This window comes from Rhineura floridana, chromosome 4 (assembly GCF_030035675.1).
Source record: "Rhineura floridana isolate rRhiFlo1 chromosome 4, rRhiFlo1.hap2, whole genome shotgun sequence".
In the NCBI taxonomy this organism is placed as follows: Eukaryota; Metazoa; Chordata; class Lepidosauria; order Squamata; family Rhineuridae; genus Rhineura; species Rhineura floridana.
This window is the reverse complement of record NC_084483.1, coordinates 68,176,553-68,201,577: the sequence shown is the minus strand read 5'-3', so window position 1 is coordinate 68,201,577 and position 25,025 is coordinate 68,176,553. Positions and strand designations below refer to the sequence as shown.

General features: G+C 43.8%; 1 protein-coding gene across 4 annotated transcripts in view; it reads left to right on the top strand.

Annotated features, from left to right (window-relative positions):
• The window catches only part of SNX14 (sorting nexin 14), a 79,131-nt gene that overhangs the window by 16,686 nt on the left and 37,420 nt on the right, over nt 1–25,025 (top strand). For all 4 annotated transcript variants that reach the window (XM_061623268.1, XM_061623269.1, XM_061623267.1 and 1 more), the window contains exons 3-12: nt 2,799–2,875; nt 2,968–3,046; nt 3,406–3,449; nt 5,733–5,820; nt 7,810–7,894; nt 10,283–10,439; nt 11,236–11,311; nt 23,175–23,219; nt 23,304–23,384; nt 23,499–23,613. In XM_061623268.1, the coding sequence (XP_061479252.1) occupies nt 2,799–2,875; nt 2,968–3,046; nt 3,406–3,449; nt 5,733–5,820; nt 7,810–7,894; nt 10,283–10,439; nt 11,236–11,311; nt 23,175–23,219; nt 23,304–23,384; nt 23,499–23,613 (847 nt within the window). The remainder of the gene's footprint in view (nt 1–2,798; nt 2,876–2,967; nt 3,047–3,405; nt 3,450–5,732; nt 5,821–7,809; nt 7,895–10,282; nt 10,440–11,235; nt 11,312–23,174; nt 23,220–23,303; nt 23,385–23,498; nt 23,614–25,025) is intronic.

Below are 25,025 nucleotides of genomic sequence, written 5' to 3'. Positions count from 1 at the left end.
TTTGTGTGCTTATTTTGAAGAAATGTAGGCTTTGTGCATTTACAAATATTTCTAAATTATTCTGTGTACTATTTCAAGTGAAAAAGGTGTGCATAGATGGAATGTGCTAAACCCTCCTGCTACCTACAGCCCTCTCCCCTAGCTAAGCTCACTTTTTTAGTGTCAAAACCCAGGTAAGGGTGAGGGGACAGATTTCAGGGGTGGAGCAAAAGTAACAAATGAAGGAAAGGTTGAGACACTGGAGAGGGTAGCATGAAGTTCTAATGTGTGAGAGGATTCTGAGGCAAGTGAACTTTTTCGTCCCCACCACCAGCCAAGGTTTGTCATTGCAGCTATTTCTGTTGCCTTATATAAAAAGTCAAAACTGCGCTGGTGTGAGACAGCTAGTGAGAAGGGCAGAAGTTCTCAATTCCTAATTTGGCTCAGTCTTCTCCCAAAAAAGGATCTGTGACCCTCCTGGGAAACATGAAGTAGAAGGGGCAGGATTGGAGCTTGAGATTGATAGACAAATGGTCAAGGAATACCTAATCACTTTAAACGAGTTCAAATCGGCAGGGCCCGATAAACTGCATCCTAGAGTGTTGAAGGAACTGGCTGAAGAACTCTCAGAACTGCTGTCTATTATCTTTGCGAAATCATGGAGGACTGGTGAAGTGCCGGATGACTGGAGGAGAGCTAATGTTGTCCCTGTCTTCAAAAAAGGGAAAAAGGAGGAACCGGGGAACTACAGACTAGTCAGCCTAAAATCAATCCCTGGAAAAACTCTGGAGCAGATTATAAAGCAGTCAGTCTGTAAACACCTTGAAAACAATGCAGTGATTACTAGGAGCCAGCACGGATTTATGAAGAACGAATCCTGTCAAACTAATCTCATCTCATTTTTTGACCGGGTAACCTTCCTTGTAGACTGTGGGAATGCTCTGGACATAATATACCTCAACTTCAGCAAAGCTTATGACAAAGTGCCCCATGATATTCTGATTAGCAAGCTAGCTATATGTGGGCTGGATGGAACAACTATTAGATGGATCCACAGTTGGCTCCAGAATCGTACTCAAAGAGTGCTTATCAATGGTTCCTTCTCAAACTGGGTGGAAATAACGAATGGGGTACCACAGGGCTCAGTCCTGGGCCCAGTGCTCTTCAACATTTTTATTAATGACTTGGATGAGGAGGTACAGAGCATGCTTATAAAATTTGCAGATAATACAAAATTGGGGGGCATAGCTAATACTGTGGAAGACAGAAAGAAAATTCAAAGGGACCTTGATAGGCTGGAGCATTGGGCTGAAAACAGGAGAATGAAATTCAACAGGGATAAATGCAAAGTTCTACACTTAGGAAAAAGAAACCAAATGCAGTTATAAGATGGGGGATACTTGGCTCAGCCATACGACCTGTGAGAAGGATCTTGGAATTGTCCTTGATCACAAGCTGAATATGAGCCAACAGTGTGATGTGGCTGCAAAAAAGGCAAATGCTATATTAGGCTGCATTAACAGAAGTATCGTTTCCAAATCGCATGAAGTATTAGTTCTCCTCTATTCAGCACTGGTTAGGCCTCATCTTGAATACTGCATCCAGTTCTGGTCTCCACACTTGAAGAAGGATGCAGACAAACTGGAACGGGTTCAGAGGAGGGCAACAAGGATGATCAGGGGACTAGAAACCAAGCCCTATGAGGAGAGACTGAAAGAACTGGGCATGTTTAGCCTGGAGAAGAGAAGACTGAAGGGAGATATGATAGCACTCTTCAAGTACATGAAAGGTTGTCACATAGAGGAGGACCAGGATCTCTTCTCGACCGTCCCAGAGTGCAGGACACGGAATAATGGGCTCAAGTTGTGGGAAGCCAGATTTCAACTGGACATCAGGAAAACCTCCTAACTGTTAGAGCCACACAACAATGGAACCAATTACCTAGAGAGGTAGTGGGCTCTCTGACACTGGAGGCATGCAAGAGGCAGCTGGACAGCCATCTGTCGAGAATGCTTTGATTTGGATTCTTGCATTGCGCAGTGGGTTGGACTTGATGGCCTTATAGGCCCCTTCCAACTCTACTATTCTATGATTCTAAGGGAGAAGAGCTTGCAGAGCCTTCATTCCCCCAGCTTGAGATTTGGCATTGCTCCCTTCCCCCATCCCCCCATTTTTTTTGCTTTAGAGAGATTCCTTATCATAAGTGGAAGAAGTAGTTGATGAAATCCAGTGTTGCTGTCAATTTGTGGAACAGCTGGTGATCTACTGGAAATGTCTGCTGATGTAACAGAAGTAGAGGCAATTTTTGTAAACTTCTCCTCTTCGCTTTGCAGTCACCAATGCCCCCACAGAGCTGTTCCAGAGGGTTGGAACAGTGTGGAAGGTGTGAAAATGGGGCTGCAGGGAGAATTGGAGGAAATTTCTCCTCTTCATTAGTGGATACCTCTGCCGGACAAAAAGCTGTTCCACAAGCAGGGCAGTAGCAATGAATTTCACCCAGTGTCTTTGCACTTTGCAGCAGGGTAAGATCGGGAAAGGAAGAAGAGGATGGAAGCAGTATAAGTTTAGAAGAGGATGCGTTTGAGATGTGTTGTGTAAAAACTTCTTAGCTGATAATTTATAAGGCTTACTTTTGGGGGTGGTGGAATAAATATGTTCTATTGTTTCAGTATTTTAAAAGCTTCATTTCTAAGTTTTATTGTTCTATAAACATTCTGTGGTCTTGCTTGATCAGTTTCATTACATAACCATTAAAAATGGCTAATACAGAATTATTTCCTGATGATTCTGAATAATGAAACTCTTGTTTGTTTTCTTAGCAATTAGAACTTCAAGAACTATACCCCCAAGGTTATACCTGTACTGTATGCAATAGTGCTAAATGTAATAGGCATAGGTAAGTTAAAATACTCAGCATTTTAATCTTTTTTGTACTGTGGGAAAAGATGAATGGACCACTGCATAACAATATTTTTGTTGTTTCTATAGGCCTGCATTTCTGCTACAAAATTATCAGCCATGGCTTGACTTGAAAGTTCCTTCTAAAGTTGATGCATCCCTCTCAGAGGTAATTGTTTAGCATCACCTGGTGTGGAAATCTCATTTAAAAAAATCAATATAATCCTTGCTTCAAGTACCAGAATTTTGTATTTGCATTGTTTTAAGAATTGGCAAATTATGAGTATTTCTGAGAAGTCAGTACTTTTATCATATTTTATCACACTTGTTCATCACCTTATTACAGTGTTCACTATTTTTACAATCACTGTATCAATGGGAAACTTTTGGGGCTGAAGGTTCATGTAATACATGCTGATATCAATGTTACTGAATACTTCCTCCAGTGGCATTCTCTCTCTGTAGTTAACTCCTTTACTGCGGATATGTTAATGCATTATTTAATTTTTAATATGATTTTATCTGCAGATGTTTGAGCTAGTGCTAGAAAACTTTGTTTATCCTTGGTACAGGTAAGATTTCCTATGTTGACTTTCTACAATGAATCCTTCAGTGGTTTTTACTGGTCCTATATTAATTTGTCCATTTTTTCAGAACATTCATTTTATATCTCATGTCAGATTAGCTTGAAGGAATGTTTTTATATTCTAAGATTTTTATTTATTTTAAATGTTTATGTCATCTTGCTGGTAGGAAGTGACATTACAAACATAAAATGTAATGTTATTTGATATATCATTATTAATAAAAACATTTTCAATTCAAAAATTACATAAAACATGGGTGGAGAACCTCCGGCCTGTGGACCTAATTAGGCCTAGCACGGGTCCCAGTTTGGCCTGTAAGGCTGTTTTCCCCCAAATCTTGTCCACTTGCTGCAAGGTTGCTGCTTGCTACGGATGTTATATGTGACATCGGGTGTGGGGCAAGTGGAATGTGGCTGCCAAAAAACATATGGGAATCTTAAAGTGCCTAAAACCATTCCTTGGCAAAGTAGGCTTCCTAACGGAACTGTGACTGGCTGCATTACAGAGTTCCCCACTGGGAAATTTGTAGGGTAGCCAGTCCTAGTAAATGTCCTGTAAGCATCGATGAGTTGTCGATTTTAAAGCATGGCCAGGTTCATATTGGTGCAGAGTTGCCCTTCAAATAACCTATTCAAGAGTCCCTGCAATTTTTGGGCAGAAAAAAGAGATTGAGCTCCATGTCATCAGCATATTGTGTTAACACTGCAGTTTTGACTTTTGGATGACTTCCCCCAGTGGTTCAAGCAAATGTTAAAAAGCATGAGAACAAGATGTAACCCTGCAGCACCCCATATGCTAAAGGTCCTAGTGTTGGAGCAGAAGTGTGCCAGCTCAACTTTCCTAGAGACCGCATCTATAGAAATATTTTTCTTGTGTTAAAGTCCAAGATACTACTTTTTTTTGATCTGGCTTTAGCTTTGCTTTAATGTGACTATTTGTGACCCTCACAAATATAGCTTGATCCATTTATCTAAGGTCCTCAGTAGCAACTTGAAGAGTCCCAGCACCAGAGCTTCTGTTCCACCATAGAAGCATCCATCAGTAGACCTGCACTGGTGTCTGTACCCCATGGTGCAGTTGCAAAGGATGGCACACACAGGCTCCAGCAAAATCTTAAAAGTATTCTATGTTACCCAAAGATGTAGCAAGTAGGCACCTCTGTCTGAGTGGTGATTTAAATATTTAGCTTAAGTATGTAATAATCATCCTGGGACTGTATCAGTTCAGGTGAAGTATTTCATGTCCAGATGCTTTTTCACACCTTGAATTCCAGCAGTGTCTAATGTTAACACTTAAAGGCAATCAGGTCTAGCCTAGTCTTCTCTTTTATTTGTTAACTTTCCATATGCAGGGAGTTTTGCATTTCTTTCAACCTGCATTCAGAAATAACAATGACGTGAACATCCTGAGAAGACTGTACCATGTGCCTTTTTTCAATTATTTACATTTTCTTTCTTGCAAGTGGTAAAACTGGACTTGAGCTCTTGTAGTGCAATTCACTGCTTGTATGATGGCAGTTGAAAATAAGGTCATGTATCCACTTAAGAGGCAAGTGTTGCTTACCTCTCTCATTGAAAAAAGTCCATACAAGATAATGGATTAGATCCAGGCTAAATTAGTTGCACTTAGGTCCATTTGACATCAATATAAAAGTTGATTCATGACTTAAAGCCCATTAATTTTGATGGGAACGAAGTGCACTGACCTCTGGATACAACCCAATTAACTTCAGACAACTAATTTGGTAAACCAGATTCTGAATATGGCATACCTTTAATCCATGAACACGAAAAGTTCCTTGCATTCGGTGTTTCATGTTGAAGGCTTGTTTCAGTAAGACTACCAGAGGGAACCTACATACCACTTTAACTTAGAATGACAGATCTTTGAGGATTTTGTTGACTGATAAAGCATGTTGACTGATAAAGTTTCAGGAATGTGAAATAAATGGCCAATCTTTTAGCTTCATTATAAATAATCATTTAAGCCACAAAATGTAGTTGTTTTTAATACTTGGAAATGAAAAACTCACTTTGACTCTTTTGTGATCATGATATTTCATTTTGCATAAAGATTTGGAGGTGTGTTTTGTGGATCTGTGAAATTTGTGTTCCTTGCCTTTTAAATGTTGCTCAGTCTGTCTTGTTCCTGTTATATAGTTCCAGGAGCCATATTAATCTTTATCCTTATGGAATTACTGATAAAACACAGATGAATGAATTTGCTAATCATTAATGATACACAGTGCTTTATTTTGAAATTTTGCAGGGAGATAACTGATGATGAATCATCTGTAGATGAACTAAGAGTAACACTGAGATTTTTTGCATCTGCATTAATTCACAGAATTTACAAGGTAACAGCTTTAGTGTTGAATCAAAAGTGAATTTTTTTCAGTGATGCCTTTTGGGAAGATGGTAACAAAGAATTATTTAGGAGACTATGGGCCCATCCCCACTGCCAACTCATTTCTGTTTTATATCAGTCTAAAGCAGAGCTTGGAAAAGTTACTTTTTTGAACTACACCCCCCATCAGCCCCAGCCAGCATGGCCACTGGATTAGGCTGATGGGAGTTGTAGTTCAAAAAAGTAACTTTTCCAAGCTTTGGTCTAAAGGCTATTGTATCTTTCAATTCATCTTGCGAATTGTAGCATCATGAGAATGCTGGGAATTCATGATGAAGGTCACTAGCACCCTCTCAGACGTACAGTACCTGGAGTTTTCTGGGGTGAGGCAGTGACTTTTAAATGAGCCACATGCACGTTCACTGCATTCTTCAGTGCAATGTCTGCTGCAACTTCTTGGGATCATTTTCAGTTTATGTGGTCTGATGATGTGGACAAAGTACTTGTGATGATGCAGCAAGCAACGTGTTTCTTTGCCCTTTGCCCCTCTTGGCTGCCCTGATGACTTTGATTGGAAGAAGGACAGGGGGAGTTTGTCCCTATTATTATAACTTGATCTCTCAGCAGCTTTCAGTACCACAGTAAAGTTATAAGCTGACTTAATGAGATAAGGTACTGGAGGCACTGTTTTACAGTGGTTCCAAATCTATCTCCAAGGTTGGTTTCAGAGAATTGCTTTGGGTGATTGTGTTTGAGTTTCTGTCAATTGTTGCTTCAGGATATCATGCAGTTTAACATTTATTTAAATCCTTTAGGAGTGATTGTTAGGAGATTTGGGGTGATCATTCATACACTGATGATACTCAGTTCTATTCCTCTGTAACATCTGAATTAGGAGAGGCTATGCAAGCCCTGGACCAGTACCTGGACTCAGCGGTGGGCTGGATGAGGGCCAAGAAACCCACTCTGAATTCTGGCAAGAAGCTGTGGGTGGGTGGGTGGTTCCCGAGTCCGGATAATTGGTCAATTGTCTGCTGTGGTTAGGGCCGTACTCCCTCTGAAAGAACATGTGCATAGTGTGGGAGTATTCCTGTATCTGTCTTTGTCACTAGAGGCCCGGGTAACCTCAGTGGCTAGGAGTGCCTTTGACCAGGTTTGGCTGGTAAAAATGCTATGGTTGATTCTAGACTGAGATAGTCTGACCACTGCTGTCCATGTACTGGTAACCTCCTGATTATTGCAATGTGCTCTGTGTGGGGCTGCCCTTGAAGTTGATCTAGAAGCTACAGCTGGTGCAAAATGCATTGGCTCAACTGCTCACCAGGGCAGGATGTTGCCAGCCTGTTACCCTGCTGTTCAAAGAATTAGCTACTGAGCTAAGTTTAAGGTGCTGGTTTTGGTGTATACAGCTTGGGATTGGGATATCTCAAATATCATCTCACTCCTTATATACTCTGTAGATCACTGTGTTCTGCTGCTGAAGGCCTCCTGCAGATACCTTCTTATCAGGAGGTCTGTTTTGCACAAAATAGGAATCAGGCCTTTAGTGTTGTGGCACTTACCCTTTGGAATTCCCTTTCCTTAAATATTAGGTGCCATCTCTTGTCTTTTTGGCACATACTAAAGACCTTCCTCTTCTAACAGTCTTTTTAAGTAGAGATCTTTTCCAGTTTACATCTGTACTGGGATTGTTTTTAAGATGTTTCTATTGTTTTATCACTTGTTTGCCACCCTGAACTCCTTTTTAGGAGGAAGGGGGAGATATAATTTATTACTATTACTATTACTACTACTATTACTACTACTGTAAGAAAGAGTCTTGTATACTGGGACATTTTAGTCTGTGAGTCTAATTTACAATGAAAACAAGAATCTTAAAGACTGTCTTGCTTTTTTTTGTCATACAGCTTGAATGTTGCTGTTTAAGCAACTGTGCTTTGTTATCTTCTTAAGAAATAATAGGAAAAATAATTTCTTTACCTTTCTACTTGTCATTCAGGTAGATATTCCAACTGTTATAACAAGGAAAATGCTGAAGGCAGCTATGAAGCATATAGAAGTAATAGCCAAGGCCAGTCACAAAGGTACTAGCACTCTTAAATGGTGGTATGTATTTAAATGACTGTTAACAATGGGATATTGCCAAAATGTCTCTGTGGAAGGGTTGTTATCTCATCAGAGCACTTAAGAGTGCTTTCCTGGATAAAAACCCATGTCACTTTTTTAAAAATCTCAATATTTTACAATGGGAATTGTGGCAAAAATCAAGTGTGTTGGACACTTTTTGTTCCAGGAGCTTTTTGTTTACAGAAAGAAAACTGATTGAATTGGGTGAATGGATTGTTACCATACTACAAATGTTAATTGGTTTACCTTTGCCATGCTTGTGGTATCAACAACTGTGTGTGTGTGTGCGAGAGAGAGAGAGAGCAGGTCCTATTAATAATGTAATTATCACAATCTACATTTCATTTCTTCTAATCTTATGGTTTACAATCCTTCCCCCCCCCCATGCATGTATATTTATACCTGCAATTTAGGATAATACTCAGTGTAATTGATGAAGTGCACTATAATCTGTGAAATCTTATCACATATTAAATATGTTAATTTTTAAAGTGCCACAAGACTCTTTAGTGTTTTTTGCTGCCAGAAACTAGCATGGTTACCATTTGGGAAATTGTAGATGGTAAGTGACTGAAATTTGGGGACATAATTATGTTGGTAATAATCAACTGTCTTAGGTCTACCTCTCTGTAAATTCTACAATGAGAATAAAACCTGGGGTGAATTTTACCCCAGTTGGTTGGATTCTGCCTTCATCAACAAACTAAAAACTTACACAGTTTGTTTGGAGGGAATGCTTTCCACCTTGGTAAACTCCAGCGTATCTTGGGATAGTAAAATGCCCCATGACAAAATCTATATATGCGGTATCAGAAGAAAGTGAGTTTCATAATACCAAAACATCCAAAGTCAGAAAAGTTTCACATGAGGTGAATATTTGTTTTGAGTAGATTTACCACTTCCCTTTTCACGTATATATCGAATACCAGTCTCAAAAACTAATCAAATACAGCTGCAGCCTGGACTACTGGGTTGCTAAGTAAATTCATTCTTGGGAAAGATATTCCAAATTCCCAGGATGTTTCTGAAGAATCCCCACCCCATCACAGAGAGTAATATAAACAACACATTTGGGAATTTTTATTTATTTATTTATTGCATTTATATACCTCCTCATAGCCAAAGCTCTCTGGGTGGTTTACAACAATTAAAAACATTAAAAACAATTAGACAAAATTAAAACCCATAAAAACCGATAGGCAAGTTAAAACACATGCTATTCAGTGCTGTTAAAAAATGCCTGGGAAAAGAGGAAAGTCTTGACCTGTTGCCGAAAAGATAACATTGTTGGCGCCAGGCGCACTTCGTGAGGGAGATCATTCCATAATTTTGGGGCCACAACTGAGAAGGCCCTCTCCTTTGTTGCCATCCTCTGAGCTTCCCTCGGAGTAGGCACCCGGAAGATTTTAGCAAATTCTGAGCACATTTGCTTTTCTTGAAGAAACCATGGGTGTTTTTTCCAATAAAATCTCTGTTTTTAACATGGATCGCTTGCCAACTGTGTCCTTTGTCTTGACAACTTATTTACTTTATAGTATTTATGACATTTTTATGCCATCCCCTAATATAGTTTTCTGGATGGCTTACAATAAGTAATGTTAGTAAAAACAATCAGTACAAAGTAAAACATAAAGCCATTAAAAAGGGGGGGGCTACATAAATACAACAGAACAGAATCCCCCTCCCAAATTAAAATTAGATTTAAAAAACAACGGCCTAAATTACCTAAGTCAGGGTGGGGAACCTCCAGCCCACCAGGGGATCCAGTTTGGCCTGCAAGGCCATTTCCCCCAAACTTTGCTCACTGGCCCATCACTTGTGATGTCAGTTGATGGACAGGACAACAAGGTTACATCCTGTTTGGCTGCAAGCTGACAAGGGGTTAAATACTGTTCAGTTTGGCTGTGCATGCCTGTTCTCAGCTGATGGATGGAGGTTGCATGAGCTTATTCAGGAAGAGGTTTAAATGCAAACCCCTGCTAAAATGGAGTCAGGCAAATTCCTTCCTGATGCTTTCAATCTCTCTTCCGAAAGTGGTACTTCCCCCTCCCTGGGCTGTCTTTTCAGCGAAATATAAAAACATTGGTCCTTCAAAAATCCTTCAAAGATTGATTGCCACCATGTATGTGCTCTGCACTATGTTTGTTCTAATATTGCTGCTGATTTACTGTTTGCTTTTTTTGGTTTTATTTTTATTTATTAGATTTATATACTGACGATCCAACCAAGTTTCCTGGTGACTTACATACAGATTTTGCTGCTGCCTATTATAGATAATGTGTGTTACTTTCTATGCCACAAATGAAATTGTATATGAATCTTGCTGAATTTCATTTTCTCTGCAGTGAAAAATGCTGAATATTTACAGCAAACTGCTTTAGAAGAATATGGACCAGAGCTCCACGTGGCTTTGAGAAGCAGAAGAGATGAACTTAATTATTTAAGGAAACTTACTGAACTTCTGTTCTCCTATATTCTACCTCCAAAGGCAACAGACTGCGGGTATACTATGAACTTCTGATGTTCAACTGTTTGTACTCCATGCTTTTGTAGTGTGGCAACACACAGCAAAGTTCAAACATGAATGTTGCAATCTCAGAAAATCTTATTATGTAGATAATAATATGCCCTTCCTAAACTCATTTGGTCCCATTCAAAGCTCAACAGAGGCTGTAATATATACACATGAGAAAGCCAGCGTTCAAGTTTACTTCAACCTTGGAAGCAGTTTTGACTGCTCATCTCATTGAGCATGCAGGGTTAGGCATGGAAGTAAATGAAGAAGCTCTTGTGCATATAGGGTGATATTTAGCATTTGTCATACTTGGAGTGATAGCACATTGAAATCAGTGGACAACTGACTAACATTGGATATCACTCATAGGAGTTATAGGAGCATATTATAGTTCTTGTTCTTTGTGCTGTTGCACAGAATTTCGTTTGACTTATTTCAGTGTAGGTAGCTTCTATGTATGCATGGTAGTATCCCAGACCAAATTCTGTTGAAGTAACTGGGCTGTATATCACGATTTCTAGGCATGGTTTGTCCATCACCCATGTTAAGCTGTACATAATTCCAAATGCTTCAAATTGGTCTTACCCTGTCATTAATAGCTGTGACAGAAAAGGCTAAAGTAGTCCACTATGAGCAGCTGTATGAGAAATTCTTACATGTTTTGAAAAATGAATAGTACAGCAAATGAATTTTGCAATAGTTTAGATTGAATGCTTTATGAAAGCTCCACTGTGATAGGAGAAAATAAAAATGTATAAAAATGGGCTCTTGTATTCCTTCCAGATCATTCACCATACTTATAAGAGAAATCCTTTCAGGTTCCGTTTTCCTTCCCTCCATGGACTTCTTAGCTGATCCGGTGAGTTTTGAGAAGTTTACTTAGTTCTGTTTTCCGTTTTTCACAGAAATGATACTGTTGTGCTTCTATAGGAATGAATTGTTGCATTTGTTTTCTTATTTTCTTATTACATTTATATCCAATCTTTCCTCTAAGAAACTCAAGGTGCAGTTCTTCCTTCCTCATTTTATCTCACATAACACTTCTGTAAGGTAGGTTAGGCTGAGAGTCTGTGACTGGCCCAAGGCCACCCAGTGATCTTCATGGGTGGAGATATCAACCCTGGTCTCCTATATCCTGGCCCAACACTCTAACCACTACACCACATTTTATTTTATTGATTTTATTGGTAAGAATTTATTTTACTGATTTTAAGTTGTGAGTGGTTTTAGGTTTATTTTTGATAAAGAAAAGCAGGATATAAATTATTAAAATTGAAGAGATGCTATAGTAAAAGCCTCTGCAACTTTATCACTGAACCTGGTATTCATATGGTTTCATTTGTAATAACTGTAGTTGTTGAATACATGTAAGATTTATTATTGTTGATTTAATGGTTATTTGATTGTATTCTTGCTAAAAAAAAAATTAGGGTTTTTTTGTCGATGGCAGGTTTCAATCTGTGGATGTTCACATGCAACTAGCTCATTGTAATTCAAGCCAAAAATCTGTTTTAACTTGTGGCTTGGCTTGTACATAATTTTGACTCATTGTGAGATGTCCTTGCTGTCTTTCCTTTTTGGAAAATGTACCTTCCAGCAGCAGCGATTGGGGGAAAAGGGGGCAGCACATACTGGAGTACTACTCTTCAGGCCTTTGTTAGACCTTCAATCCTTACTAGTAGGAACTTTTCATTCCAGAATAATAGTTTCCCACGGCCCTGAAATTCTAGCAAACTATAATTTTACTGACAGTCAGAGATGTTGATATTGTTGGCAGAGCTGGATATGGATGTAGTCAAGACATCCTCTAGTCAAGTTGTTTTGGATATAGTCAAGACATCCTCTAGTCAAGTTGTTTTGGATATATTTCAGCTTGAGCAATCTAAGGATATGGATAAACTGCTTGGAGCTGTACCACCTGTGTACTAAATAATTGTCCTTTCTGGCTGCTATAGTATGCTAGGATCAGACTTACCGTCTGAGCTTCAAAAATGATTAATGCTTCTCTAATGAAAGGGTCATGTAATTTGTGTTGGAACATCCTTTGTTAAAAAGATCAAATCTGAATCTGATGGTCCTTGATAACTTTTGCCTAGGTGTTAAATCTTCCATTTTTAAGCAAGGTTTGGGCCAGATGGTGGCACTGGAATTCCAGACAGTCGTGGATAATATTGATTATTTGGATCCGTTCCTGTCTAGCTTTCAGTCTGGTTATCGTCAAGAACTATTGCCAGTTCTCACCAGGACTCAATTCCCAAGCCCAGGGCAATTGATTCCAGCCAGGCACAACATGTGCCTCCCTTATCAGGGCTGAGTAAACCAACAATAACCCTGCAAGGTAGGTAGACTGTGTGGCGTCCTTCCCTGGCTCTCCCTGTCAGGTTCCCACCTGCTTGTGGTTACTGCCTTTCCCTAGGCACCACCAAGGATACCGCCAGTCAGGATTGTCATTTTTATGTTTTCTCCACTCCACTCTAGCACAGATCTCACTAGATCCCACTGCTAGGCAACACCACCAGTCACGTCCTGTAACCAATACTCCCAGAGACTTTGCCTGAGTCTCTCTATAGCTGGTTACTTTGTGACTGAGTGCTTATGCTGTTCCCAACCCCCTTGTAACTGTCTCTATAAAGCATACAACTCTTGGGTTGCTCTGGATACTTGTCTTTGTTACAATATCTCCCTTCACCGCTGCCACCATTAGATACTGTTTCTGTTCAGCCTCATAGGGCAAACCCAATTAATGGTGCTAGGGAACTTCTATTCCATCCCTTGGCCTTTGTCTTTGAGGTATAACAAGTCTTCATTATGGAAATGCTGGGGGGGAACTCATCTGGAAGTTTGGGCTACAGTGCCATTAATATGCAGGTGACTCCACCTAGTAGTCCAGGGGAGACTGTGTAACTTCTGAGTAGGTATTTAGAAGCAGCTCTAGAAAGGAAAAGGTGACCAAGCTGAAACTTAATTCATATAGGATTTATCTGTATGAGTTTTGTTACTTATTTTATCTTTATTATGTGCCTGGGCGAGAGGTTAGTGTGTTGGGAGGGACGACCAGAGGGGGCCCCAATCAGTGCAGTGACGGGTAATGGGAGGTATGGCGCTGTGAGGAAGACATGCCAGTTAAGGGGAACTCGGCCCAGACAATTGGTGGCTGTACCGTGTTCCGGTCCTCCTCACACCCACAGGATTGCTGGTAGTCTTATCAGCCAACCCTCGGATCTCCAGTTGCTGCTTCTTAATGCCAGATCGGTAAATAATAAAACCTCCCTCATCCACGATTTAATTGTGGATGAGGTGGCCGATCTGGCATGTATTACCGAAACCTGGGAGGTATTAATCTCTCCCAGTTGTGCCCACCTGGATATTCGGTCCAGCATCTGGGTAGATCCGAGGGTCGGGGAGGGGGAATCGCTGTGGTCTATAAAAGTTCCATTCCTCTCGTTAGGCACCCTATCCAGGTGGCTAATGGCCTGGAGTGTCTGCACATTGCGTTGGGCCAGCGAGACAGACTGGGAATACTGCTGGTGTACCGTCCACCCTGCTGCCCAGCAGCTTCCCTAACTGAGCTGGTGGAGGTGGTCTCGGATTTGGTGTTGCGATTCCCCAAACTTCTGGTATTGGGGGATCTCAACATTCATGCCGAGGCCGCTTTGTCTGGAGCGGCTCAGGACTTCTTGACCTCCATGACAGCCATGGGGCTGTCTCAATTTGTTACTGGCCCTACTCATGTGTCGGGACATACACTAGACTTGATTTTTGCCACTGGGCTAGGGGATGGTGATCTGGGAGTGAGGAATCTTACATCTATTCCTTTGTCATGGACAGATCACTGCCTATTGAGATTTGGACTCACATTGTCTTCTCCCCTCTGCAAGGGTGGAGGACCAATTAAGATGGTCCGTCCCCGGAGACTAATGAATCCTGAGGGATTTCAAAGGGCTCTAGGGAATTTTCCGGCTGATAAAACTGACGATTCTATCGAAACCCTGGTCACTCTGTGGAATACGGAAATGACCCGGGCTGTTGACACAATCGCCCCGGTGCGCCCTCTCCGTTGCAGAGCTCAATTGGCTCCTTGGTTTACCTCGGAGCTAAGAGTGATGAAGCAAGAAAGGAGACGGCTTGAGTGCAAATGGAGGCGAACTCCCGACGGCTGTAATTATGCACTTGTGAAGGCCTCTTCCAAACGTTATTTGAAGGCAGTGAGGGCAGCGAAGAAGCAGTACTTTGCTGCCTCCATTCAGTCATCTTGTAACCGCCCAGCGGAACTTTATAAAGTTGTCCGGGGACTTTTACACTCTGGTCCTCTGAATGCGATACAGCCATCAATAGCCCGCTGTAACGAGTTTGCGAGGCACTTCCAAGATAAGATCACGAACATCCGCCGGGACCTTGACTCCAATATTATAGCAGTTGAACCTAATGAGGTGTCCAGAACACAGTCCTGTCCAGTTTTATTGGATGAGTTTCAGTTGGTACAGCTCGAGGATGTGGACAAGATGCTTGGACAGGTGCGGGCGACCACTTCTGCTCTGGATCCTTGCCCCTCATGGCTAATAAAAGCTAGCAGGAATGGAACAGCCGGTTGGGCCAAGGAGGTGATTAATGCCTCTTTACGAGAGGGAGTGGTCCCACTCTGCCTGAAACAGGCAGTGGTGAGACTGCTTCTAAAAAAGCCCTCCTTGGACCCCGATAATCTCAACAACTATAGACCGGTAGCAAATGTTCCATTCCTGGGCAAGGTTCTAGAGTGCGTGGTCGCTCACCAACTCCAGGCTCTCTTGGATGAAACTGATTATCTGGATCCATGTCAATCGGGCTTTCGGCCGGGGTTTGGTACAGAAACGGCCTTGGTCGCCCTGTATAATGACCTCTTTCGGGAGAAAGACAGAGGGAGTATAACTCTGTTGGTTCTCCTTGATCTTTCGGCGGCTTTTGATACCATCGACCATGGTATCCTTCTGGAGCGACTCACGGATTTGGGAATTGGAGGCACTGCTTGGCAGTGGCTGCATTCCTATCTTGGGAGTCGTCTCCAGAAGGTGATGCTTGGGGAGCACTACTCGAGTCCCTGGGTACTCCAATATGGGGTCCCACAGGGTTCAGTTCTGTCCCCCATGCTCTTTAATATCTCACTCCGCTGGGTGAGGTCATCAGGAGTTTTGGAGTGTGTTTTCAGCAATATGCTGATGATACGCAGCTCTACTTCTCCTTTTCATCTTCCTCAGGTGAGGCTGTCAATGTACTGAACCGCTGCCTGGCCGCGATAATGGACTGGATGAGAGCTAATAAACTGAAACTCAATCCTGACAAGACTGAGATGCTGTTGGTGGGGGGACACTCTGCCCAGATGGTTGATGTTTGTCGGAAGGCAGAGCTGGGGTCCCAATCCCGGGGAGCTGGATCCCGGAGAGTTGGGAGAAGAGTATTCGGATGGATGGCAGAGGGAAGGGGGAGGAACTTCCCCCCTTTGGAGCGAAGACGAAACAGAGGAACTGCCAGTGATAAGGTCGCTTAGCAACGGGGAGCCTGAGCCCTCCCTGGACATTCTCACGCCTCCCCCTCTTTCAGGCTCAGAGCAAGAGGGGAAAGAGGGAGGGCTGCTCACAGCCGAAAAGCGGGGAGGCAGTTTACCATCAGCCCCTCCCCTATCCCCCATGCTGGAATCGGAAACTTCAGAAGAGGAGGGGGTGATGCTTCCCCCCTCACCGCGCACACGCAGACAGCTGAAAAGACAGGAGAGAAGGGGGGGAAGGCGGGCAGTACCTGAGGGGCAGTTAAGGAGGAGCGAAAGATTGCGCGCCCGTTTGGCCCCTTCTTAAAGAACAGGCGGGAAGAAGTCCCTTGCTCTGTCAACTTTCTCCCAATGCCGCAGGACCTGTATCCCTGTATTGCTTCATGAGAAAACACAGTCTTTGTTTGGACATTACCCTAATAAAACACAAATTAACTACAGCCGTTGGTCTGGTTCCTGAGTCACATCCTGGGCCTGACAGCTTGACAGAGCCACCTAAATCACCCTCAACGCTCTCTTCACTTGACTGGGACAAGATGTCAAAGGGAGCAGCGGGGGGGACGAACCCCACTTCTGAGACGGAAGAAGTGGAACTCTTGAGGACTAAGGTAGCTGATTTGCAGACGGATGTTCAAGCCCTGCTAGCAGCAGTCAAGGCGCTGAAGATGGATAATCAAACCTTGAAGGCCACGATAGACCAGATGCGAACAGCCCCTCCAGCTGCCGTAGTAAAGGTTCCCATTGGATTGCCCCCAAAATACGCGGGACAAAGTGATCAGTTGGCAACCTTCGTGGCTCAATGTGAGTTATATCTGGATGTCAGGCACACGGAATTTCCAGACGATGGGGCTAAAGTAGCTTTCGTGATTAGCCTCCTGGAGGGAGAAGCTGCAAAATGGGTGACTCCGTATCTCGTGAGAAAGGATACTGTCTTAGGAAGGTACAGAGGATTTATACAGGAGATGACCGAGATGTTTCAAGACCCGCAAAGGGCTGAAACAGTAGCGCGGCAACTAGGCGCTCTGAAGCAAGCTAAAGGGACTGTTTCCGAGTACACTAACGCTTTTAAAATTCTGTCCCAGGAAACTGGTTACAATGACGCCGCCCTGATGTTTATGTACTGGAGTGGATTAAATGCTGAAATCCTGGATGAGTTGGCCAGGACCTCCCCCCCCCGCTGACCTACCAGGGCTTATCCGGCTATGCCTACAGATAGATCACCGGATGGAAGGAAGGCGCCTGGAAAGGAAGCAGGAGGTCCCGAGATACTCAGCCTCGGCATCCCGCAACAAGACCCTTCCCACTACAGGGATGGCAGGTAATGCAACTGAGGGACAGGGAGGGGCTAGGCCAAGACTGTCGGAAGAAGAAAAGGAAAGACGACGCCGGGAACGTTTATGCTTTTATTGTTCAAAGCCGGGCCATGTGGCCAGAGACTGTGGACTGAAAGGGGGGAAATACGAGCCGTCGGGAAACTAGAACACCCAGTCCACGTGCAGGCCGGTGGACTGGGGGCAGCGTTGTATAAAGGCCCCCCAACGATCCAACCTCCCTCAAAGGGGGTGTTGGTCTTGCCTATTCGGATTACAACTTCCAGAGGAGTGGTGTTTAATTCCACTGCCTTAATTGACAGTGGAGCCTCCACAAATTTTATTGATGCAAAGTTAGTCAAGCGTCATGGAATTTCCCGGTGGAAACTGGACGCTCCCCTAGCTGTGGAGACTATCGATGGGAGACCCCTGAAGTCAGGAGGGGTGACACAAGCCACGGAGGAAGTGAAACTTCAAATCCCTGGGCACGAAGAGTTCATTTCGCTATACATGTCAGATCTCTCAAACTTTGAGGTGTTTCTGGGAATGCCTTGGCTAGCAAAGCATGAACCCAAAATAAGTTGGAAGGAGGCGGTGGTGTGGTTCACCTCACAGTATTGCCAGGAGAACTGTCAACCTGAAGGAATCAAGAACACCTTAGCGGGGGCAGTGCAAGAGATGGAGCAAGTGACCCTGCCGCCAAAGCATGAAGAATTCAAAGATGTGTTTGATGAAAAAGAGGCAGAGACTTTACCCCCCCACCGCCCTTACGACTGTGCGATTGACCTAGTGCCAGGAGCCAGCATCCCATCAGGGAGAATCTACTCTCTCACAGAGAATGAGAGGGAGGCCCTGACGGAATTCCTGGATAAAAACCTGAGGCGAGGATTCATACGCCCCTCACAATCCCCTGCTGGAGCGCCACTATTGTTTGTGAAAAAGAAGGGGGGGGGACTCAGACCCTGTAACGACTATCGCGCATTGAACCAGATCACCATCCCCAACAGCTACCCGCTGCCCCTGATCTCAGAGTTGCTGGACCGACTGCGCTCTGCAAAAATCTTCACGAAGTTGGATTTGAGAGGAGCGTACAATCTGATCAGAATGAAGGAGGGAGATGAATAGAAAACAGGATTCTTGACCGCTTACGGACAGTATGAATACCTGGTCATGCCGTTCGGGCTTTGTGGAATGCCAGGAATTTTTCAAAAATTCATGAACGAAGTGTTTAGAGACTTGTTGGACACGTATGTAATCTGTTACTTAGATGATATCCTGGTGTTCTCAAAGAACCAGGAAGACCACGACCAGCATGTGAAGACGGTGTTGAAGAGACTGAGAGAAAATCACCTGTATGCTAAATTAGAGAAATGTGGATTTGACCTCAAGTCTCTAGACTTCCTTGGATATCGAATCTCAGCGGAATGCGTGGAGATGGATCCAGGGAAAGTAAGCTGCATATTGGACTGGGGCCAACCTGTCACCAAAAAGGATGTACAACGGTTTTTGGGGTTTGCCAATTATTACAGAAAGTTCATTCCAGGGTTTTCCAAATTAACAGCTCCTCTGACTGACTGTTTAAGGGGGAAGAAGAAGTTTCAATGGACAGAGAACGCCACCGAGGCCTTTGAGGAGCTGAAGAGAAGGTTTGCTACTGAGCCCATTCTGCGCTTTGCTGATCCGAACCGCCCTTTCGTAGTGGAAGCAGATGCTTCAGATTTTGCTATCGGGGGGGTCCTGCTACAATTAGACCAAGAAGGAAAGGAGCTGCACCCCTGTGCGTACTTCTCTCGGAAGTTAAATCCTGCAGAGAAGAACTACACAGTTTGGGAGAAGGAGCTGCTGGCCATCAAGGACTCTTTTGAAAACTGGAGACAATACCTAGAGGGGACCTCTCATCGAATTGAAGTGCGCTCCGACCACAAGAATCTTGAAAGCCTCCAAACAGCCAGAAAGCTGAACCAGAGACAGATAAGATGGTCCCAGTTCTTCACTAGGTTTAACTTCCAGATTACTTACCATGCCCAAGCCAAAAACCAGAGAGCGGATGCCTTATCCAGACAGCCACAATACAAAGAAAGTGAATCCGAGGACCAGCCTCAGTACGTAATCCCGCCAGAGAAATTAACGTTGGGAGTATGCCAGCCTTCATGGGAAGAGGAACTCAAAAAGGCACAACAAGAAGATGCAGACATGCTAAAATATCAGCAGGAGACGGGACAAGGTCAAGACTCAGAAGTAACCTTTCACTGGAGAAATGGACTGTTATGGTTCAAAACCGCCAGATATGTGCCAGAAGGGGAATTAAGGCTCAGAATCCTACGCCAGTGTCATGATTCCATCACAGCGGGACACTTTGGGATTTACAAGACCATTCAGAACGTGGCCAAGGACTTCTGGTGGCCTAAAATGCGTCGGGATATTGAGAGTTATGTAAAGTCCTGCTCTGTCTGTCTGCGGACAAAAACACAAACAGGGACACCAGCAGGACTGTTACAACCGTTGCCTGTCCCACACGAACCCTGAAAGGACCTCTTCATGGATTTTATAACTGATCTACCCAAGTCCCAAGGAATGACAGCCATCTTAGTAGTGGTGGATCTACTTACCAAAATGGCACACTTTCTTCCTTGTGCAGGGGCCTTAGAGGCTAAAGAAACGGCCAAGTTATTCATAAAAGAAGTCTACCGGCTGCATGGATTGCCAAACAGCGTAGTCTCAGACCGAGGAACTCAGTTCACAGCCAAATTTTGGAGAGCAATGTGGAAACAGTTGCAGACGGAATTAAAACTCTCCTCCGCCCATCACCCTCAGACAGATGGGCAGACGGAACGCTTGAACGCCGTTTTGGAAAGATATTTACGAAGTTATGTGTCCTATCAACAGACTGACTGGGTATCATATTTGCATTTTGCAGAGTTCGCCTACAACAATTCTCTGCACTCCAGCACTCAACAAACCCCGTTCTTCGCTAATTATGGATTCCATCCTAAAGTCTTTCCAAGCAGCTCAGAAGGAATGCTGGTACCGGCAGCTGAGAACTTCCTTAAGGAATTGCAAGCGGCGCAACAGACACTGAAACAGCAGTTAAACGAAGCCAAAACGGAGTACAAGCGAGTTGCTGACCAGCACAGGAAGGAGCCCCCCCCTTCAACTGGGAGACCAGGTATGGCTGTCCACCCGCTTCCTCCAGATGCCGGGCAAATGTAGAAAATTACAAGACAAGAGGGTGGGTCCTTTCGAAATAGAAACTCAAATCAATCCCGTGGCGTACCGACTGAAGCTGCCTGACACGTTTAAAATACATCCTGTGTTCCATCGATCCCTCTTAACGAAAGCCGCCCCTCCCAGTGAGTTACGGCCGGAGGAACCTCCCGGAGCTCCACTCCTGGTAAATGAGCAGCTTGAGTTTGAAGTTGAGGAGATCTTAGATTCCAGGATCAGACGCCACAAGCTGCAGTACTTGATTCACTGGAAAGGCTATGGGGTGGCTGACAGATCATGGGAAGATGCAGCTGATGTGCATGCTCCAGAATTGGTAAAACTTTTCCATCAACGTTTTCCCCACCGTCCCAAGCCAGACAAGGGGAGGGGGGCACAGCCTGGGAGGGGGGATGGTGTCGGAAGGCAGAGCTGGGGTCCCAATCCCGGGGAGCTGGATCCCGGAGAGTTGGGAGAAGAGTATTCGGATGGATGGCAGAGGGAAGGGGGAGGAACTTCCCCCCTTTGGAGCGAAGACGAAACAGGAACTGCCAGTGATAAGGTCACTTAGCAACGGGGAGCCTGAGCCCTCCCTGGACATTCTCACGCCTCCCCCTCTTTCAGGCTCAGAGCAAGAGGGGAAAGAGGGAGGGCTGCTCACAGCTGAAAAGCGGGGAGGCAGTTTACCATCAGCCCCTTCCCTATCCCCCATCCTGGAATCGGAAACTTCAGAAGAGGAGGGGGTGATGCTTCCCCCCTCACCGTGCACACGCAGACAGCTGAAAAGACAGGAGAGAAGGGGGGGAAGGCGGGCAGTACCTGAGGGGCAGTTGAGGAGGAGCGAAAGATTGCGCGCCCATTTGGCCCCTTCTTAAAGAACAGGCGGGAAGAAGTCCCTTGCTCTGTCAACTTTCTCCCAATGCCGCAGGACCTGTATCCCTGTATTGCTTCATGAGAAAACGCAGTCTTTGTTTGGACATTACCCTAATAAAACACGAATTAACTACAGCCGTTGGTCTGGTTCCTGAGTCACATCCTGGGCCTGACAATGTTAGACCTGCCCTGGATGGGGTTACACTCCCCCTAAAGGAGCAGGTACGTAGTTTGGGGGTCTTATTAGATCCGCTCCTGTCACTTGAGGCTCAGGTAGCCTCAGTGGCACGGAATGCGTTCTACCAGCTTCGGCTGGTAGCCCAACTACGACCCTATCTGGACAGGGAAAACCTCGCCTCAGTTATTCATGCTCTGGTAACCTCTAGATTGGATTACTGTAATGCACTCTATGTAGGGTTACCTTTGAAGATGATTTGGAAACTTCAGCTAGTGCAGAATGCTGCGGCCAGAGTTCTTACTGGGACGAAGAAATTCGACCATATAACACCTATTCTGGCCCAACTGCACTGGCTACCAATATGTTTCCGGGCCAGATTCAAAGTGTTGGTTCTTACCTATAAAGCCCTTAACGGCATCGAACCGCAATATCTGATGGAACGCCTCTCTCGCTATGTACCTACCCATTCACTGCGCTCGACGTCTAAGGCCCTTCTCCGGGTCCCAACTCATAGGGAGGCCCGGAGAATAGCAACTCGAACTAGGGCCTTTTCGGTGGTGGCCCCTGAATTATGGAATGCCCTCCCAGATGAGATACGCCTGGCGCCTTCTTTGTTATCTTTTCGGCGCCAGGTAAAAACCTACCTCTTTGCCCAGGCATTTTAAGCTTAAATTTAATTTTAATTTTAAACTTATTGTAATTATAATTTTCATTTTAATCTTGTATTTTAATTCTGTTCTTAGATATGTTTTATAATCCACACTTGTTCATATTTTAATTGTGGTTTTATCTTGTGTACACCGCCCTGAGAGCTTGTTGCTATAGGGCGGTTTAGAAATGCAATTAATAAATAATAAAATAAATAAATCTGCAAATACGAAATCAGGTTAATCCCAAAGAAGGTTTTCAGTTCTGGATGGGGTTGCATTCCCTTGGAAGTACCAAGTTCACATCCTGAGGTGGTCTGGGACTTGCCACGTGTGCTTCCACAGACAAAGTCAAGAATGGATGGGAGTGGCCTGAGTCACTGCCAAATTGCTGCAAAATGGGTGAGGCGTTAGTGCTGCAAGAGTAGGATAGAGTAATCGATAATGAATAGGATAGTGTAATGGATCCCTCCCTTCATGCACACTTCTTCCTGAAATTCTTCTTGAAGTTTATCTTCTTGTAGGAAGAAGTGGCCTTGACCAGGAGGAAAACTGTGTTTGAAACAACAGTTTCAGGGAATGGTTCACCTCCTTCTTGTCCATTCTGTGTTTTACATCCCTCTCACAAAATTCAACAGAAGCCAAGTTTGGTTGAGCCACATCACATCTAATTTCAGCTTCAGATCTCTCTAATCTTCTTAACCTTATGGTTTGAATTCAGTTTTTTATATAGAAGAAGGATAAACAGATGTGCTACAGGTAATATCTTACAAGCATGTGTCTGTATCTCCATCATACCCAAGGTTTTAGAGAGATTGTGGCTGGCGTTTAAATAGGGTTGCTCACAAAGGAGAGGAAAACTGGTGCTGATTTCTCCTGAGCCTTGCGGGAGTGGACTTTCAGAAATGGCAGGCAATGTGATGGGAGAGGACACTATGAAGTTTTCATATGGTCCCAATTATTGTGTGTAAAATATTTTTTAAATCTTCTTTTAGGATACTGTGAACCACTTGCTACTTATTTTCATTGATGACAGTCCAGTGAGTACTGATAAAACAAAAATAAAATTGTGCTACTTACAAAGTCCTATGGTGTTCCTCAGTTGACTTGCTCTTATTCTGCAGCCTGAAAAAGCAACAGAGCCTGCTTCAGCTTTGGTTCCCTTTCTACAAAAGTTTGCAGAGCCCAGAAGCAAAAAGCCCTCTGTAAGCATGAAACAAAATTTATTTAAATGTTGTGTATGTTTACATTTTTCTTGTTTTTGTTATTGAAACGATGTTACAGATAACCAGGAACATTTTTTTTTGCTCATTATTCAGGTATTGCAGTTGGATCTGAAAGAAATTAAAAACCAGCAGGACCTTTTCTTTCTCTTCATGAACTTTTTGAAAAAAGAAGGAGCAGTGCATGTTTTGCAGTTTTGCTTGGATGTAGGTAAGATACCACAATAAGCTCAAACTTTATTTGTAAATAGCCATTTTGAGAAAATTATTGCTATTACTATAGAACTATTACTGTGCACTTAAAATTGTGTTAAGTATATGGAATGACTTTATTACTTGCACAGCGAGGCAGAAAATAACTCTTAGGTTTAGCAATATCTGCGCTTTTATGGAATCTGTAGTGTCACAAGATTCTTAATTCTTGAGTGCTGGATTGTGTCTGGAGGGTGTCTGATGGAAGAGACGAAAGTGACACTGTAGAATAAACAGATAGATCAGTGGGTCCCAACCTGGGGCCCGTGAAGTAATCCAGAGGGGGCCAAGAACAGTAAAGAAATGAATTATTTATTATTTTTTTTAAAAAAGGCTTCACTACCTAGACGCTGTCTGCTCCTCGCTGCCACTGCAGATGACACCTCCCCCTTGCTCCAGACGAGAGGGAAGGACTTTGCTGAAGCACCAGAGTGTCTTTCAGGCACGCCGAGGGCAGGCATCAGTGGTGTAGTTGTCCAGGGTCTCGGGGGGGTCTTGGACCATTTACTTTTTCGGGAGCAGGATCCCAGCAGAGTCCCTATGTCTCCAACATCCTACAAGCCAATAACATGAAAGTGGAGTGCGATGGCCACTGAGAAGAGCCTTCTAAGATGCTTCTTTGTCCTTTCTTGCTGATTGGAGCCAAGCACAGTGAAAGGAGGTGAGTTAGCCACTGAGAAGACTCTTCTCAGTAGCTAACACTCTCCCTTTTCATGCTTATTGGCTCATAAGAGCATATGTTGTGGGACAGTGGTAACAATGATCTCATTCTCAACCCAGCAGCAAAAAAATAAAAGAGAAAAGGTGAAAAGGGGTATGACTGGCTATCATGAAGGGACCCTGCACGTCTGAATTTGCCACTACGTGACTGGTAGGCATCTGCCTATGCTACATATGGCAGATGCCAAAGGAGGCTGAGGGAAATGCTACCAGGAAAAGAAGGGATTACTATCCCAACTCTCGTCTCCTCACACTGCCGCTGCTGATGACATCCTTACTCAGAACAAGAGAGGGCTTTTCGTGAAGCAAAAAGAAGCAAGGCTGCAAGGAAAGGCTGCTTTCCCCCTTCCTTCCTGGCAGCCAGCCTGCCTCCCTAGGGGGAGGGGGTCACAAAAAAATTCTAGCTTATAAAGGGGGTCCCGTGCTCATAAATGTTGGGAACCACTGGCCTATAAAACATCTGGCAGATGCCAAAGGAGCTACCAGGAAAAAGAAGGAATTACTATCACCAACTCCTGTCTCCTTGCAGTGCTGCTGCTGCTGACTCCCTTACTCAGAACAAGAGGAAAGGGCTTTTCATGAAGCAAAAAGAAGCAAGGCTGCAAGGAAAGGCTGCTTTCCCCCTTCCTTCCTGGCAGCCAGCCTGCCTAC